General features: G+C 47.3%; 2 protein-coding genes across 2 annotated transcripts in view; one reads left to right on the top strand and one right to left on the bottom strand.

Moving 5' to 3' along the window:
- Nucleotides 1-377: 377 nt before the first annotated feature.
- On the top strand, nt 378-3548 carry IL9 (interleukin 9). Its single transcript, XM_049648834.1, has 5 exons — nt 378-491; nt 804-839; nt 925-957; nt 2165-2296; nt 3438-3548. Exons 1-5 carry the CDS (start codon nt 378-380, stop codon nt 3546-3548), a joined length of 426 nt encoding a protein of 141 aa, XP_049504791.1.
- Nucleotides 3549-12745: 9197 nt separating this feature from the next.
- Nucleotides 12746-19110, bottom strand: part of SLC25A48 (solute carrier family 25 member 48) — a 43599-nt gene continuing 37234 nt past the window's right edge. The window contains exons 7-8 of the mRNA XM_049649227.1: nt 16655-16784; nt 12746-13551 (exon numbers count right to left, since the gene is read on the bottom strand). Of these exons, the coding sequence (XP_049505184.1) occupies nt 16662-16784 (123 nt within the window). The 3' untranslated portion in view covers nt 12746-13551; nt 16655-16661. The remainder of the gene's footprint in view (nt 13552-16654; nt 16785-19110) is intronic.

Raw genomic sequence — 19110 nt, 5'->3', positions numbered from 1 at the left:
ATAAAGTAAAAAGGGGAAAATACAGACCTGGGCTTTCATGGAAAGTATTCTAACTCACACAACTAGAATATCTGCCTTAAAAAAAAATTATGGTTTTTAGATCTTTAACTTTTCCTACAGTATCTCAGTACCCAAATTTTGAAAAGCATCTTTTCTGGGGAATGATATTTCCTAGCACAGTGTAACATAGTCTTTGCCAAGTGACTCAGTTCAATGTATATATGTATTTTTCAATGTCAAGTGGCCCAAACTTACATAGAAGTAGTGGGCACCTGGTATCAGTTTGATGTCAGGGTTTTTCCAGGTTTGCAAGAGGGAGCTTTAAATACGACTCGATTTCAAGGCAACTACAAGCCACCCTGCAGCTCCAAGTCAAGATGCTCCTGTCCGTGGTCCTTGCCTCTGCCCTGCTTCTCTGCTCTGTGGCCAGCCAGAGGTGTTCGACCTTGTCAGGGATCCATGATGTCACGTACCTCATTAACAAACTGCAGGTAAGCTGCAGAGGGGGGCGCCAGTGGGAAAGGGAACTCTTGAAAGTTTAAGTGAGGGGCGCCTGGGTGGCTCAGTTGGTTGTATGTCCTACTCTTGATGTAGGCTCAGGTCATGATTGTGGGATCGAGCCCTGCATCAGGCTCTGTGCTGGGCATGAGGCCTGCTTAAGATTCTCCCTCTCCCTCTGTCTCTCTCTCTCTCTCTCTCTCACTTAAAAAAAGAAGAAACAAAGAAACAAAAAAATGTAGGTGAAACAAAAGGATGAAAAGCACACCACCCATTATGGGTTCTTGTTTTTCTATTTACTTTAGGGACATCCACCTTCAAAATGTGGCTGTGGCACCAACGTGAGTAAATGCTCTTTTAAGAACTTTCCAAACTGATTTTAATGTTTGCATCTGGAATCTTCACCCTGGGATTATTCTTTTGCAGGTGACCGATTGTTTGTGTCTGCCCATTCCTTCTGTAAGTACAGTAAAACAATATAATCTTGACAGTGTAATTTTAAAAAGTTTTCAAGTAAAAATAAATTGCTCGATTTGATATTTGAAATAAGAAAATGTTGCTTAATTGCAATTGTTACAGTTCAGGATTTCCTTTTAAAACCAGGCCCTTGAATTCTATACTAGATACATCGCTAGTATACATTGTATTTGGTCTGCTTTTATGCCCTTTGGGAAGTTTGAACACTATTCAATACTTTAAAAAGAATCTTGTATGTCTTCTTAGATTAGTGGCCATGTGCACAATTAAATCAAACTGGAGCTGAGAATGTAACAAACAATATAGCTTATATCGTACTGCTTACTAATTTATTTCCTAAAACTCAAGGGTTGCACAAGGAAGTAAAATAACTTTTTTTCTTTCCTATTACAAAACCTCTCTGGGTGCTATACCTTCTCCTTCACTCCTCCCTTCCTGTCTTTTTAGCTGATTTGGGGTGGCCCTCTCATGGTTTGAATGCTGGGAGGACAGGGTGTCTAAGGTAGAGAGAAAACGAAAAGCACTTCCAGAAGGTGATTCCCCACTTTCACAAAGAGTAAGTGAGGCAGGAATTTTCTGGTTCAGGGGAGGAGGAAGGTGCCTCCTGTATTATTATTGTCCCAAGCAAGGCCTGGGAGAATCTGAACTTGTCATCCTCGCTGGGGTCAGATATTACACCCCATCAGGCTGCATCCATTACACGAGACTAGGGTAGGGGGCCTTCTGAGGAGGAACCATGCATTTATAGCCCAGTCCCGCCCTTCAGTTTATGGTCCGTGATTTTAGCTACTGCTGAAACACTGGCTGTATTCAACTGACTCATGCCATCAGACTGGTGTGAGAAAGCTTTTCCTTTCTTTCTCCTTGGGAACCTACTATTACAAGACACGGAGCCCAGGAACATCGGTTGCAACGGAGACTAGAACGAGATGTTTTCCAGAGTCCATCGGCTTTGTGTTCCTCTGCTGGAACATACTGGAAATCTCCAGGCAGTGACACTGTGGAAAAATGGCCTTGACTTGAAATGCTGAAAGTCCTTTCCCACATGGGGAGAGGGACCTGTCTAAAAATAATACCAGTTTAGGTTACATTGGTTAAATTAAGGTAGTGTCTGAAAGCAAGCTCTTTGTGGTTCTTCTCAAAGTGGTCCTCAAGGTGTTTCTTTTAGTAAATTCTTTTCATTTACCAGGACGACTGCACCACACCGTGCTTCCAGGAAGGGCTGTCCCAGATGACCAACTCCACGGTGCAAACAAGTTTCCCCCTGATTTTCAACCGACTAAGAAGAACCGTCAAAGACCTAAAGAGCAGCAAGTGCCAGGTGAATTTGTTTTTCCCTGTCTTCCGCTCTGGTTAGTTCTTTTTATGTGAATGTCAGTGACAACTCTAGCTAAACGAGAAACGGCGATAAACTTGGAATTGGTGGTTCAAGGCCAATACGAGACCTGCAAGAAATGTACTCAGAATGACAAAATTAAAGTGAGATCTGCCCCTATAGCCCTGTAATTCCCCCTGGTTTAAAAAAAACACTCACACCCATGTTACCGTTTACTTCTTTCCACCTATTGAATAATGAAAGAATCTGTCCTGATTGTAATAAGAAGCTGAGATCTAGAGAATCAGAGCTGTCGATTTGTTAACCCAGTGGGTGTTGTGGCCTGTAAAAAGAAGATTTTTTTTTTTCCGACTGGCTAAGAAGGTATTTAAAGGAAGGAGCACTCAAATCCAGATGGAGGCTTGCCATTTGCCTTAAGTGCCCATCAGTATGTTCTCTTTTTCTGCATGTGCCCTGGTCCCTGGAGGGAAGGGAGGACGTGAACTCTTTGGGAATGAGCAAATCCATGTGTGTCCTCAGAAGGCTAAGAGCCTTCACCCAGCTACTCAGCTGAGTTACTTACCATCAACAGCTTGTAGTTCTAAATGCTTAATATATACTGTTTCATGACAATAGCATTTCAGTAACAATTGTTGCAATTATCATTTACCACCTTCACTTCATTCGGAGGAAACAGATGCTCCGTGAGGTTAACTAACTTGCCTAAGGCTAGATACTTAAGCAATGGCAGAGTTGAGATGGGAACTCTGGTCTACCTGATGCCAAATTCCCATTCTCGGCCATAGAGCTCTTCAGTGACCTTGGAAGGACGACCAAAAAAGGATAATAAAACGTTAGGATTCAAAGATTCCTGAGAAAAGGTTCCTTCTAATGAGGAGATTTAGGATTATTTGATAGGTGGGGGTGGGGGGGGCACCCCTGAAATGGTAGCACAAAGTCAGCCATCTACACGGTCTACACGACATGCTAGCTCTGGACCTCCCCATGCATTTGCTCTATGTCTCAAGCCCTTGCTGTGTGCACACCCCACCCCACTGCACCCCTACCCTGCCTCTCACAGGGCTGCAGGCAGGGTGGTTCCTGGTCCACACTCTTTTAGTCACTCCATTAACTTTTCTCCCCACAGTTTTTTTCCTGTGAACAGCCGTGTAACCAAACTGCAACAGGCAACACGCTGACGTTCCTGAAGAGTCTCCAGGAAATTTTACAGAAAGAAAGGGTGAAAGGCACAGTATGAAGATGAAATATTATTTATGCTATTTATTGAATTAAAAAGCCTCCTCTTTGAGTTGGGGCAGGTAAAAACATTAAGTAAAGCCATGATGAATCAAATTCAGTTGTAATAATGTGTTTAAAATTATTTCTGTATTTTGGAATAAATATATATGAAGAAAAAGAACACAATCTGGTTGCTAGGTGTTTATTCACTCCTTGCTGCTCAGAAGAAAGCAAGCTACAGGGGCACCTGGGTGGCTCAGTCGGTTAGGCATCTGACTTCGGCTCAGGTGGTGATCTCACAGTTTGTGAGTTTGAGCCCCGCATTGGGGTCTGTGCTGACAGCTCAGAGCCTGGAGCCTGCTTCGGATTCCGTCTCTCTCTCTCTCTGTCTCTCTGTCTCTCTGTCTCTCTCTCTCTGCCCTTCCCCCACTTTCTCTCTCTCTCAAAATAAAGTTTTAAAAAAAAAAACCCTACAAACTCTGTCAAGGGACTGAATGGGTCAAAGCCTCCTGTACTAAGACCCGTTACCCTAAACAGACTGGAAGTCCCACTAGCTGTGCCTGGAGACGGAGAAAGCACAGTTGTGAAGGGTATGTGGGGACAGTCTGACCATTGCTGTTAGGGAGGCTGAAGGCACGCCTGAGGCACCCTGTGTGTGGGCGCTGGGGGAAGGATGCTCCCTGGGCACTGCCAGGGAGTTTGGGGTCCCTGCCTGCGTCCCTGAAATGAGAAGCCACCTGCGTCCCTGAAATGGGAGAAGGCAGTGTGGTAAGGCCAGGAGGCAGGAGCCTACCCGGGAATGTAGGCACGTACACCCAGAACAGAGGGAAGTACTTGAAGCTCAGCCAGGGGAAGACCCGGGGAGCAGACCTCCTGACTTAGAGCACAAAGCCCAGAAAGCTTGGGATCAATACAGTCACCTGTTCACTTGCCAAAGACCTTCAGGTAAGAACCCGCCACCAGCCAGGCGGAGTGCCCGGCTGACGTGCGGAACCTAATGGGGGGTCTACCCAAGGGATCCCTGAACCAGGTTGTTGGCTTGGCTTACAGTGTGGCTGTCTCTGATGGCAAATTCTACATGTCAGCTTGACCAGCCCGCAGGGCGCCCAGATATTTGGCTAAACGTTGCTTTGGGGTGTGTCTGGAGGGCGTTTCTGGATGAGATGAGCATCCAAATTGGTAGACTGAAATGCTCTGCCCAGTGTGGGTGGGCCTCATTCAATCCCACCGAGGCCCTGAAGAGGCAGGGGAAGAATTGGCTCTCTGTCTGACAGCTTGAGCTGGGACATTCTTCTATGCTCGGACAGGGACTTAAAACACAGCAGCTTTCTGGCTCTCAGGCCTGTGGACGCGTATCACCACCCCACCTGTTTTCCTGGGCCTCCAGATTGCAGACAGCAGCTCTTGGGGCACTTCAGCCTCCTCAATCACACGAGCCAATTTCTTCTTATCTATCTGTATATCTATCCCTCTGTCTATTCAGCCTATTGGTTCTATTTCTCTGAAGGACCCTAATGTACTACCCATCTTACCTTAATACTCAACCTGCCCCCCGCCCCAGTACCCCAGATCCTGTCTTCTGTTCCACAGTACTCACTACCTTCTAAGATGCCCTCCCACTTATGACTTTACCCCGTTCGGTGTCTCTCCCTGCTCAAAGGGCAGCTCCCCGAGGACGGAGAGCTTTGCTAGCCCACTGTTGAATCCCGGTTGCCTCCCCGAGCCCGCACTACCCCTCTACCAGAGCTGGCACTCCATAAATATTGGCCGAGGGAACGAAAGCCCTTTGAGACGCCAAAGCAGAGTATGAACTGGTCTGTAGGTCAGGAAAGTGCTCACCTGGAGAAGAGATGGTATCCAGAAACACGTTACAGGTGCTCAGAAAGGAGCGGTCCCTCCACAGAGCTCCAGGCAGCCTCCAAGCTTGGGGTTCACATTATCTGGCCCCTGGGGAGGGAGCCGCCTGCCAGCTGTGTGTGATGCATTGTGGGGGAGGCCGGGTTAGGTCTTGGATTGGGATGGTCTGACAATCACAATCGCCCTCTCCCCCGCTACCTGACGGGTGAGAGGATTGGGGAAGAATCTCCCGTGGGGAGTATTTTTCCAGGTACGGTCAAAATTAGAATCGTCCCCCCCCCTCCATTGAGCTAAACCATCCTTGAGTACCTCTGACTACAATAATATGGAAAGTTCAGAGCATCAAAGGTTCCTCAAAGAGCTCTGCTCTGCCTTTCACCAGTCACAACGTCAAGCAATATCAGATGTGATCTGCACTTTAAACAGCCCTTGGCTAAAGGTGAGATTCTCTGATACTCTAAGTAGCCCCGGTCCCCGGAGTTGTGCAAACCTTTTAGCGATGGAGTGCCACAAATTCGGTCCTGCACCTGCGGCTGAGTCCCTCCTGCCTGGGGCAGATGCGGCGGTTTTAGCGAGGAGTGCCTAAGGGCAGCTGAGCCATTCTGCTATCTTCTGGGCTGCAGAAATGGTGTGTACACAATCATAATTATTTGTGGACATCCAATTATAATTATTTTACTTCGCACAGAAAGAAAAGTTTCTTAGTGATTTCTTTATAGTGGCATGCATATGAAAGGGCCAAAAGTCAGATTTTCGTGGTCAAGAGGCTGTCAGAAGGAGACCACTGGTTTAGCCTTTGTCCTCAGTGCTGAAGGCTATCAACATGTTATAGGGGACACAGACCCTGAGACAAATAGACAGTCATCACATCTTGTTGACCCCTCTGCTTCCCCAGATAAGTGAGCAGCATCATGTAGCACTGGTGGGGGGTAGTAGGCAGCACTGGGGCACAGATTCTGCCAAAGAGGATTTCTGATCATCTCTCATAAGAGTGGGTATGAGACTTCATGTTCCATTATTACTGTTTTTTTTTTTTAAGTTCGTTTGTTTGTTTATGGAGAGAGAAAGAGAGAGAGAGAGAGAGAGAGAGAGAGAACCAGTGGGGGAGGGGCAGAGAAAGAGGGAGAGACAGAATCCCAAGCAGGCTCCTCACTGACAGCGCAGAGCCCAATATGGGGCTCGAACTCACCAACCATGAGATCATGACCTCAGCCAAAACCAAGAGTCAGACTCTTAACAGACTGAGCCACCCAACCGTTATTACTGTTTTTTAGTAGCATATTCCAATATCTTCCACATAATTTCCTCTCTAAGACCGGAAGTTCTGGGCACTAAGTGTCCTCAGCGTCTCACCCCCCTTCCTGTACAGGGTTCCCAAAACTGGGATCCCGCTCCCATACACTGAGCACAGAGCCCAGGCGCGGTTGTCTGGCCTGGCTCCCTAGCTGGTCTGTGGACGCCTGTGCACATGGCACTGAGGAAAAGAGTCCATCCAGGCAATACATATATCATTATCTATTAATATTAAGCCTGTAATCAATTACTAAGCCCTTACTCTGTATGTGCTAAGCATGCATTATCTCATTTAATCCCCTAATAACCACAGGAGGTAGGGATTATTATTTCTGTTATATAAGCAAGGAAATCGAGGCTCAGAGCGGTTAAAGACATTCCCAGGGCCCTGCAGCTGGTGAGAACTGGAGCAGGACCCCTGCCCCAGCTGTCTCATCCCAAACCCAAGGCTCTATCCTCTCTGTTCTTTTCTTATTCTGTGTATAGCAGGTGTGTTTCCTCTGACTACAGTCTGAGGGTAAAATAGATTCATAATAATATGGGACACATGCCCTTATCCCAACACCTGAGGACCAGATCGTTTTCAGAAATTAAACTGTTTGGCCTTCTAGATGGGGAACCCATAGCTCATGAGCCATATGTTACCTAACACCCAGGACCTGGGGCAGGATTCTGCAATTAAATACATTAATATTCTGCAAAACGAACAAACAAACAAACAAGACAACACACAGGAGTACTCAAAGCCAGGTTTGGCAGCCAAATGAGTCTCAGCAAATCTTGGGCTTTCAGAGCCGTTTGGATTTCAGAATTGTGATACTTCCGTAGCTCTGGCCCCAAGTATAGGGGGCACTCTTTCCCAAGGGCTTATCTGGAGCCAGTCTGGGCATATCCAGGAGGGACAGAGGCTCCTGTAGCTCCCTGGATGGCCGCCACATGGGCCTTGGCCACAGGGCCTTCTCTCATCTCCTCCACCTGCGTTTTCTGAATGGCCTCAGACACAAGTCACACGCTGTGGTTTACAGCCTGCAGCACTGACAGCTGCCACATCACCAGTGCTTGCCCCACACAGGGATCATAGCAAGGACAGACAGACGCTGGTGGTTGGAGATGGTTTCAGAACAATCGGCTGCCGGAGAAGACGGGCAGAGAGATGAGCGGCAGCCCAGTGTCCCAGATTAGTCACCAGTGTAGCTTGGTGGTTTCCCTCAGCTGTTCTGCAAAAGTCATATAACCCACAGGATACACCCCTGCAGACAAGCTCAACCCAGAGTTCTCAGGGCCTGTGATGAAGTGCCCAATAATTACTCTCCTGCCTGTGTCAGGAGAGTTGAGATTTATCTAAAAAGCACTTTGGAGAAAGAAGAACGAATATGTATTGAATGTACCAAGCACTCGGCTAGGCATGTTTTGTGGAATATCTAGTTGGATCTTTGAAAGAACCTCGTGAGGTAGATATAGAATTATTGTATATACTTATTCCTAGCGCACAGATGGGGAAACTGAGGACCAGAGAGGTTAGTGTAACTCGTCCAAGGCATGCTGCTCAAAAGAAGTGAAGCCAAGGTTCCCACTCAGGTAACTGAACTCTAGGGCCATATTTACATCTAACCGACAGGAGCATGGAAGCTCTCCACAGCTCCAGTAGCCTTGTCCAGGTCGGCCAGGCCCAGGCAGTGTTGTTTCCAGAATATTCTAGTCCAGGGCACACTGATGCTGACCAAACTAAGCCCAGAGGTTACTGGTCTTGACCAGTCCCCATCCATCTGTCTCTTTATTTGCACATCCAACCAATTTGAAGCAGGAAGATACTGTGAAGAAGGCTCAACTGTTCCATTCCATTCCTAGCCTGCTTTCCTCACCTACCCCAGACCAAGGCCTCTCTTCCTCTGCAAAGGGACCCTCGGCAGAAACATAAGGCCACTCACCCACTTAAAGTGTACATTTCAGCGCTTTGTAGTGTAGTTACAGGGCTGTGTGACCATCACCGCTGTCTAATTCCAGCACACTTTCATCACCCCCAAAAGAAACCCTGCACTCATTAGCGGCCATTCCCCATTCTCCCTTCTTCCAGCCTAATCAACTAATAATCTTTCTTCTCTGTAAATTTGCCTCTTCTGGATTTTTCCTATAAATGGAATCATATGTGTTCTTCTCTAACTGGCTCCTTTCACTTCGTATGATGTTTTCATTCATGTCATAGCATATATTAATACTTCGTTTCCTTATTGCCAAATAATATTCTGTTGTGTAGATACACTGCATTTTATTGATCCACTCGTTAGTTGACAGACGTTTGGGTTGATTCCACTCTTTGGCCATTATGAATAATGCTGCTATGAGTATTCATGTAAAGGCTTTGGTGACTCCATATGTTTTCATTTCTTGTGGGCACCTAGGAGTGGAACTGTTAGGTCATATGGTAATTCTGACTGGTAATATGGTAAAACTGCCAAACTGTTTTCCAAAGTGGCTGCACCATTTGACATTTCCAGCAGCAGGGTGTGAGGGTTCCAGTTTCTCCACATTCTTGTCAATACTGGCTATTTTCTATCTTTTCAACGATAGCCTTCCCTGTATCTATAAGGTGGTATCTTATTATGGCTTTGATTTACATTTCCCTAATAACTACAGACACATCTTTTCATATGCTCCCTGGCCACTTGTATATCTTCTTTGGAGAAATGTCTATTTAAATACTTGGCCCATGTTTATATTGGGTTACTTGCTTTTTATTGTTAAATTTAAGAGTTGTTTATATGTTTTGGAAATAAGTCCCTTATCTGAATTAAGATCTGCAAATATTTTCTCCCATTTTGCGGGTGGTTGTTTTATTTTAGTGATGGTATCATTCGTAGCAACAAACGTTTTTAATTGTAGTCCAATTTGTCTATATTTGATTTTGTCACTTACGCTTTTGGTATTCTAAGAAACCTTTGCTAAATTCAAGGTCGTAAATATTTATTACTATATTTCCTTCCGTGAGTTTTATAGCTTTAACTCTCACATCTAGGTTTGTGACCCATCTTGAGTTAATTTTCATATATTGTGTGCAGTAAGGGTCCAATTAAATTTTTTTTTTGTATGTGGATGTACAGTTGTCCCAATACCACTCACTGAAAAGACTATTCTTTTCTCCATTGAATTGTCTTGGCACCCTTGGGAAAAATCAATTGATCATAAATCAAGGGTTTCTTTCCGGACTCTCACTTGTATCCCATTGATGTACACATCTATCATAATGCCAGAACTACACTCTCTTGATTACTGTAGTCTTAGGGAAGTGTTGGTCTTCCAATCTCATTCTTTGTCAAGTTCATTTCAGCTATTCTCAGTCCTCTGCATTTCCATATGAATTTTAGGATTAGCTTTATTATGCACCCCCTTTCCCCCCCAAAAAAAAAGCCAGGTGAGATTTTGGGAGGGGTTAAACTACACCTGCAGAACAATTAGGGGAGTCTTAATATCTTAACAATATTTAGTCTTCTGGCCCATGACATCGAATACTTTCCCATTTACCTAGATCTTTAAATTTTTTTCAGCAAGGTTTTGTAGTTTTCAGTGTGTAAGTCTTACACTTCTTCTGCTAAAATATGCCTAGTTATTTCATCTTTCAGGTGGTATTACAAATGGAATTGCTTTCTTAATTTCATTGTTGGAATGTTTATTCTTAGGGCATAGAAATACGCTGACTTCTGTCATTGATCTTGTATCCTAAAATCTTGCTGAACATGGTTATTGGTTTTAATATTTTTTCAATGGATTCCTTACAGTTTTCTATGTACAAAATGCTATCATCTGCACGGGAGGTGGTTTAGTTCTCCTTTTCCAACTTTGATGCCTTTTATTTCATTTCATGCTTAATGATCCTGGATAGAACCACCATACAATGTTGAATAAAAGTGGCAAAAGCAGACATCCTTGTATTGTTCCTGATCTTGGTGGGAAAGCATCTAGCCTTTTACTACTGAGTGTGATGTTGGCTGTGGACTTTTCATAGATACCCTGCACCAGGTTGAGGAAATTCCTTTCTATTCTACTTGTGGAGCATTTTTTATCACAAACAAGTATTAGACAGACACTGGAGAGGAGAGGATGACAGCAGACCCTGGTGAGTACTGTGCCCACAGCGGAGCCATGGAACGGTGGTGGCAGGACTCCGGGGAGGGGTGAGGACCTGAGAGTGGAAGGCTCTGGATTTCTTGTCCTGGGAGATAGCACGCTGAAAAGAGAATGCCATCTGCCATCTAGCACACGGTGTGGCATAGACAGCCCCAAAGGTAGGTCTAACACAGGCCCCCGAGTTCTGATGGAGAAGCCAAGACTTTCCACAGGACAGAGAGAGGAGAAGAGTGTGGAAGGCCACACTTAGGACTAGACAGGAAGAAGATATGCTGGACTAGACCAGCATAAGACGGAGCGCCTCCCAAGAGCCAGGAGCCTCTCTCTGTACCCCAAGCTGCCAAACCTAAAGTCATCCCAAGGAGAGGGAGGAGAAGGAGAAAACCCTGAACTGACTGCCCTTAACTTGGGAGCTTCTGAGTTGTCCGTGAAAATGGCAAAATTACTTTGTGATAGAACGGAGGCCTGGAAAAAACTAAACTTAAAGAAAAATTTTAAAAGCTCCGTTTATGTGTTGTACACACAAGGGTGTGGGGGAATCATTCAGCTAACAGCGGTGAGGCAGGCAGTGAGTGCAGGTCCCGGACTCAACACAAATGTAACCTATAGGGACGTCTTCAGAATATATGGATGTGGAGGGAGAGACCTACCTGGTCTGCACTGCTGGGAGGCAGGAGGCACAGGAGCTGGGGATGGGTCCTATGACTGGCAGGAGTGACTGACCCCAAAGCGTGCTGGCCCCTCCCCACTCTTAGCCAGAGGAGAGAAGCAGCAATTTTCTGGATGGTTTTTCTACCTCCCAGGAACTCATGGGCTGGACTCCTCTGCTGGACCAAATGCTTTCTGGAAACCCCTTTGATGGGAGCCTGGCAGCAAGGGGCACTGGAAATCAGCAGGTTGGAGGGCTTGCATCGGTGATTAATCAGACATCCCAGGCATCAGAAGAACCACAGCAGTGTCTGTATCCACCCTGACCTATGCATGGGCATTGGATGTCCATGGGGAAGTCCAAAGGCCGAGAGGCCAGGCATCTGTAGCATTTAGAGTTTGAGCTGTAGAAACGAGGCCCAAGGAACACCACTGCAGCCACCTTGTGTTGCAAACAACCCAGACTCACAGATAAGAAGGCAAGTCAAAACCAGAAACCAGAAAAATCACACAAGCATTCCCCTCCTCTGCCTTCTTTAACTCCTGTTAGTGTGTGTGTGAGCGTGTGTGTGTGTGTTTTATTTTACAGTTTACAAAACCCTGTTTGCATTTGATTCTCACTAAAGCCCTGGAAGGCAAATAATGGGGACCTATTGCTAATTCTCCCACTTTACAGATGAGATAACTGAGGCCCCGAGCGGCCAAAAGTTTGCCAAGATCACGAAGGAAGGTAGCCAATGACAGACTGGACCTGGAACCTAAAGTATATTTCTCCCTAGTATGAGGTTCGTTCCACCACAGAGAAGAAGAAGGACCACAACAAGGGAGATGGTGAGATCCAGAAAACCAGAAGAGAAGCGTCATGGAGTTCAGATGCTCTCACCGCTGAGGACCATGGTCACAAGCTACCAGAAGCTGACATCTGTGGAGGCTTTTCTTGACCTCTGCTGCCACCAAGTGGTGATTCTGCAGTTTATCAGCCAAGAGAACCATTGGGGGACTGTTTTTTTGTACAGCAGTGGAAGGGAACAGAGAAATCAAGGAAGACACTTTCAAAGGGGAAAGAAAAATAATCTAAGGATGTTTTCCCCACTGGGATGTAAGCTAAGAATGGCAAATAGATTAATCTGTGCGCCAGTTCAGACTGACTGGTGATGGCTGCCCAGGGTCCTAAGCTGAGGATTCTGAAGTAGCATTCGGCTCATCAGGAAAAGCCTCTATGACTGATTAGGGATGCCTGTCGTAGGCACAAAAGTGAGAGAGGCGTCATGGACACAGGCCACAGGACAGCAAAAGAGCAATGGACTTCCTACATGGTTCTAGTGAGAGAGAACATTTAGAATAATGAAACCATTCTGGAAACCAGGCTGTGGACAAAGTACTTTGTTTTGTTTTGTTCTCCGTGTGGAAATAAGGCCCAGAGAATGCCCATCCCAGCACGCTCACTAACACCATTCTGAGGCGCCCCGTCAGCAAGTGCCACCGGAGTCAGGTGCCCTCCTTGCCCACCAGAGGCAGCAGGGCATAAAGAAGCATGACGGCCATCCTTGGTTTCTCTTCTCACCTGTGTGGAGCGGGTTCTTTGGGCCAACACCATCTATAGAGATCTAAACAGAGGGAAGAACGAGAGTGGCCAGTATCCTGTGGAAGCCAGGCAGAAGCATCTGATTCAGTAATGACCTGAAGAGGTCTTCAGTGTTTTTATTTGGAAACATGCAGTTGAGCTCCTCCATGAGCTCCCAGTGAGTGTAACAGCAGGCATGGGGACAGGGCCAATCTTATCCTCCTTTGTATTGGGGCCAGTGGAGATCGGAAATAGCTGGTGGTCGGTCAGTGGTCCAATGGTCCAAAGGTTCCTTCCCAGGCAGCAGCTGAGTGGCCGCAGCTGGGAGGTAAGGAGCAGAGTCCTCAGGAAAGAAGGGATTCTGAGGTTGGCGCCGATGGCTGAGGGCCCACCTGACCCACAGCACGGGTGGAAGAGAGGCCTTCTTTCTCTTAAGTTCACTACTGAGGAGTCTAGAGATGTCATGCCTCCAGCACCAACTTGTAGCAAAAAGAGGCTCTGGTCAGATGACACCAGCTCTGGCCAGGTGACGCTGGCCCTAGAGGAAAAGGATGAAAAATAAGGCTTTCATCAAACCCAAGTTATCAAGCAGGATCTAAGGGTCAACAATCCATTGGGAAAACTGTGTATATGAAGCAAGAGTTGGCAGGGCATCACCATGAGGGCAGATGTGAAGGGCTAGGAGGTTGTCTGAGGTCATCTATAAATGCTCAAAAAAAGGTATTATAGGAAGAATGTATCTTATTTCCTGGGAAATGGACTTTCCAGGATTTAAAGGTAGATCCATGAGGTGTGGAGCAAGAATGTCAAGTCAGGAGGCAGACCAGCATTATTCCAGGAAGCTTCTGGGATAGGAGATCCTGGTGGGACGGTGGGGATGGCCCAGCTGGACTCATGGGCTTCCAACAAACCTAAGAGCTGACTTTCTGACCAGGGTTGGGACCCCACTTCTACCACCCAGGGTCATCTTTCTCATGTTGTCTGAGTCTGGTACTCCCTGAGAACAGGTCAAACTAGCCGCATCCCACACAATGACCTCATGCCCCACTTACTGGATTTGCCATGGTCCTTGGTTCACTCGTGTGTGTGAATTGGGGGAGAGGATAAATGAAAGTGAAGTGTTCCTCCTCCACGGGAGTTGGTGGGGGCTGAGGGAGAGCTCTGTCCCTGCCCCTGCTTGTTGGAAGGAGGCCATAGGTACTGTGGTTTGGATGCTGCTCCGATGGAGTGTAGACAATGGAAACCATTCCATGCCATCCTACCACTTGCACCCAGGGACTCAAGATGGGCACCCTCCTGCCACCGATTAGGGACCGTAGGGCTCTGCGGTTCTCTAACATACACCACCTCTCACTCTGCCCCCAGTCTAGACCACAAGGGAGGCAGTGGTTTCCAAGTCTTCAAAGAGTAGATGCTACTGCTGCTGCCTAGCGGACCTGCCCATGATCTCAGAGCTACTCGGCAAATTCCAATTCAGGGCTTGATAAAGGACCTTGGGGCTGTTAGGTTAGAGCAGGAAGTTGAAACAAACTGAAGGCTTGTTCAAGATGAGGCTCCAGAAAAGTCATTGGGAAACCCCTTCTTCCACCCGGGGGGCCACAGCCTCCTGTCTCACTCCAGCAGAGGCAAGTCTGACACACATCTGTGCCTCTTGTACCGTGAGAGTACTTCCGGAAAGGGTGGCTTCCAACTGGGGTGGTCGCTGCTCTGAAAGGCTAAATCCAGGATGGTCAGAATTTGGCTTGCTAGAAACTTCTTCCTTCCTCCAGAAGTAGCCAACCACCAGGGCGGTCACAAGTTGCCGGGTGTGACAGCTCGGGCAAGCGTCCAGCCACTCTGGGATCTGCCAGGTCTTGGCACAAAAACCACCTTGCTGCTGAATATTTAATGACATGGAAAAAGTGGTCTTGAACTATTAAATGGGAAGGATGAGTTACAAAATATTGCAGAAAATAGGTTATTTTCTTGTGTTCTGTTTGTATTTTCTATTTTTTCTGCAATAAAGAGGCACGGATTTTATGACAGGATTTTTTTCTTTTGAAAGCTATTTTCACCTGTTCAAGGTGGAGAGCAGCTGATATCTGAGCAAAGCTTTAAGAACCAGGCCGTTCTTCTTCCTCACCCTGGACAAAACCCACTCAAGACGTTTAATTATGCAAAATGTGTTACTACTCTTTTCCTTTTGTAAGAGAGAGCCAAAAGCCGGGAGAGCTGTGAATGTGGGTGCTTTAGTGAAAAGCTAAATCATCTGATGAAGCCGGCATTCTAAGCCTTGTTCTGGGCTCAGTCTCATCGGCCTGATCCATCACACCCTTCCCTTGGGTCTAGGGTCTGGGCCCGTCCACGAATGCTAGCAGGCCTCTGCTGGCCCAGGGAAGGCAGCAGAAAGGACTGTGAGAGCTTTCTGACAAAAGCCATCCTTCTTGAGAGAATTTGTAGTCTCCAAGGCTGAAGCAAAATGGTTTCTTTTTGACTAGAAAATTCAGTGACTCATTCCACCTTGTCTTCTCAGCTCTGCAGGACACCAGTGTGGAGCCAGAGAAGGAGAAACAGGGAGGAAAAGAAGGGGAGGAGCTGAGGGGACGCTGGCACTTGATTGCCCGTCTTCTCAGTGATGTTTCTGAGGGGCCATCTGGGTGTCGGGCTCCGCGTGAGGCACCAGTGACACAGAGGCGGAGAAACAGTGGCAGCTCTCCCAGGACTGCACGCTGGCTGAGGAGTGAGGAGAGTCATCAGCAGGTATGATGCAAGGGGATGTGGTAGGGGCTGAGAAGGGACTGTTGGGGAGTGCCTAGAGCAGGCACAACTCATCTTAGCGGAGGCATCGGGGCAGGTTTCCTGGAGGAAGAGATTTCTTGACCAAAGCCCAGATGACAGAGAGGAGTTGGTAAAGCCAAGGACAAGAGGAAAGGTGTGACAAGAGGGTGTCAGGCAGGGACAGCATGTGCAAAGATCCAGAGGCAAGAGTGAGAAAATTATTTTAGGGTGCTGGTGATGACGGGTTAAGGACTAACACTTTACCTAAAGGGCAATGGGGAGCCACTGAGGGCATGTGACTAAGGGAGTCACTTGGTCAGGTTTCTTTTTTTAGATCCCTTGGGCTGTAGTGATCTTTCTGCAATGAGAGCAGGAGAAAGAAAGAGGGGGGAGGCAGGGAACAAGGACAGAGGCTGTCCTCCAGGGCTGTGGGAGCCCGTTGCTGGCTCTCAGACTCACGATCTGAGTCCAGTAGGAAGATAGAGAGATGGTACCCTGTGGCAGGGGGTGGACACTCTAACTTAAGTCCTCACTTCTGGGCCTGGGCCACTAAATTTGTATAATAAAGTGAAACACACTTCCCTTCAAGTGTTGTTGAAGCTGCTGGATGGGAAAACAGATGGGCGAGCTTACTATAAACAGGGAAATTCTGTGCCCATCTCAGTTCACGAGCACCCAGCTCACCACCAGTCACAGGCGAGCATTTCAGAAGGGCTTTTTGATGACAAGAAGGTTGGCCACTGTAGCCCCAGAACTCACATGGAGTTCTCTCAGAGAGGAAACAAATGGCAGGGATGTTTCAGAAAGTCACAACGTGTTCATGGCAAAGAAGACAGTGTCAAGCTCCCAGGAGGTACAACAGGCTGGGAAGGAAACATACTGACCTGGTGCTCAGGGGCTAGTCACGGCGTGGTCCCCGCGGATTGCCTGCAGCGAGAACTCATACCCGAGGAACATGGCGGCGCTCATGGGGAAGCCACGCACAGCGTTCACTGTGATGCCTCTGAAAAACACCTTTGGCAGAAGGTAACGTTATCACAGGGGACTGACCTGGACCCTCTGCAGGTGCAGAGAGAGGCTGGGGATGCTGCCCACTTGTCCCAGGCTGGACCCCACAGAGCTCAAAGTGTCCTTACAAGCGAAAACCACCCCGGATGCCCCCTAGTCATGCTCCTGTCTCAACCCATGTCACCTGTGATGGGGTTTCTCCTCCCAGGCCTGGTACACATACAACTAAATACTGTGGGCAAGCTGCTGACCATGAACACCCACATACACTTGTTTAATTGCTGCTATTTCTCATGTATGTACCCCCACACATGTGCACGTGCACACACACACACACACACACACACACACAATTCTCTGGAACCTGGAAATCCGAGCTCTGCACTCCACTCACTCTGCAATGGTAGACAGAGCACCCAGTCAGGACCAACCATTTTGACAGGATGTCCCCCAAGGGGCAGAGTGGGGAAGAACTCAGGCCATACTTTTCAGACACTAGGCATGAAGTCGAGACACAGCTTTGCCATTTAATAGCTCTTGCTTGGGCAAGTAGCAAAGTCTCTAGAACTCAACTTCCCAGCTATAAAATGGGGGTAATAATACTATTGACTTGATATGGCTGTTGAGGGAATAAATGAGAAGAAGCTCTTAAAGCGCTTGTACAGTACCTGCCATGGACCTGTTGACTATCTCCATCATCATCATCATCATCATCATCATCATCAGCCATCTTTACACAGGGTGGCACTCAACCTTATATCATTAGTACAAGTGCGGAGGGGTCCTGGCCTGGCCTGTACTGATGAGCTGCTTAACTCAGCCTTTATACAAGAACAGGTTATTTGTATTCCATCCCTAGGGCATATGATAAGATACTTCACTTCCTCCCTGAATCTTCCCATTGAGTAGATCTGATCAGTGTGATGTAGTTCCAGCCCTTGCCCAGTTTAAAACCTCCTGGGGGCGGGGAGATAGGCCCCATTTGGGAATAATTACAATATAATCTAGAATGTGATGAGAACAGCTAAGGGATTTGGTGAGGGGTGTGGTGGGGAGGAGTGGTCCTTAAATGTCTTCCCTAGACAACACATCTAAAGGAAGCCCTACTCAAGCGTAAAGGACCCAAGAACTGTCAAGCCTATGATATAAACCTGTTATCTGACCCCTGTATATTTACCAAGTGTAATAAATAGAACTGATACTGTAATTTTATGGAAGGAGAAATCCAGCCCTTTTATATTTCCCCAGTTTTCTCAGCTGTCAGGCACTGTGGTTTCAGGGTAGGTACAGGCCTCTGTCATTGGTCAGGATGTCAGGATGTCTTTCTGCAGGAGAGGCACCTGCACCTTGGCCTTCCATGGCAGCCTGAAAGATGTAGCTTGGTTGTGAAGGGGAGAGAATGGCTTCTGTGAACTTGGGGGAAGTTTGACCCTCACAGAGAAGGGAGATGATGGACAAGGACCCCCACAGGTAAGCAAGTGGCTCAGCCAAACCCTGGAGTGATGCAGGCATAAGGCAAGGAGGACCCTTTAACATCAGGGCTGCTCTTTGACGTCTAACCTTTCTGGAATTCCCCAAGCTCACCCACAGTGACTGAATAACAGCAAGGAACTGGCTCGAGCTCCGAGAGGAAAATTCCATGCTGGGTGCAACAGACACTCCCCTGTGGGCCTGGGCTTGACTCTGTTCTGTGAGGCTGAGCCAGGCAGGGCCCAGCTTGGAATGTGGATCTCCTCTCCCACAGTGCTGGGCCCTGAGGGAACCATGGGACTCTTCAGACATATGGACATGACCTCCCTCCAGCAGCTATGGTTTGCTCTGTTGTAAGGCCTGAAGATGGCAAAGCACACACCTGGTGGCTTTTATCCCAAGCTTTCTGAATACAAAACCACCAGACTGAGTCCTCATGAAGCCTCAATAGTTCCACACTGCCCAGTGTCAAGTCTACACCCTTTTCTGGCCTGCCAAGACCCCTTTGCTCTGGCCTTGCACTTTATCTGGGCTGCCTCTTATACCTGACATTCTGGGTAGGTTAACAGCCTGTCATTCCTCTAAGGAGCCAGCTCTTTCCCACCACTGGCTATCTTCTGCTCCCTCTGCTGGAATGTTCCCCAAACCTGGCTATACCTCTAGCGGTCTTCCCATGGGCACTCCAAGCTGGACTGTGGCCCGTTGTCTTCTGTGCACTCAGTATCTCTGCTGTCACAGTACTTCTCACACTGTCCCTAACCACCCATAATTTGTCTGTACCCCCATTAATAATCCCAGTCAGGGCAATGAGAGCAGGGCTACGGTGTGGTTTGCCTCAGAACTTATCATCTATACTCCAGCA

The sequence above is a fragment of the Panthera uncia genome (assembly GCF_023721935.1).
Source record: "Panthera uncia isolate 11264 chromosome A1 unlocalized genomic scaffold, Puncia_PCG_1.0 HiC_scaffold_17, whole genome shotgun sequence".
Lineage (NCBI taxonomy): Eukaryota > Metazoa > Chordata > Mammalia > Carnivora > Felidae > Panthera > Panthera uncia.
The sequence above is the reverse complement of the archived record's forward strand: the minus strand, read 5'-3'. Positions and strand labels throughout refer to the sequence as shown.

What these genes read in the sequence shown, in the direction of transcription:
- IL9 (XM_049648834.1), top strand. Translation starts at nt 378, where the DNA reads ATGCTCCTGTCCGTGGTCCTTGCCTCTGCCCTGCTTCTCTGCTCTGTG. An exon ending in ACCTCATTAACAAACTGCAG is followed by an intron (nt 492 to 803) that starts GTAAGCTGCAGA and finishes TATTTACTTTAG; the next exon opens with GGACATCCACCTTCAAAATG. An exon ending in AATGTGGCTGTGGCACCAAC is followed by an intron (nt 840 to 924) that starts GTGAGTAAATGC and finishes ATTCTTTTGCAG; the next exon opens with GTGACCGATTGTTTGTGTCT.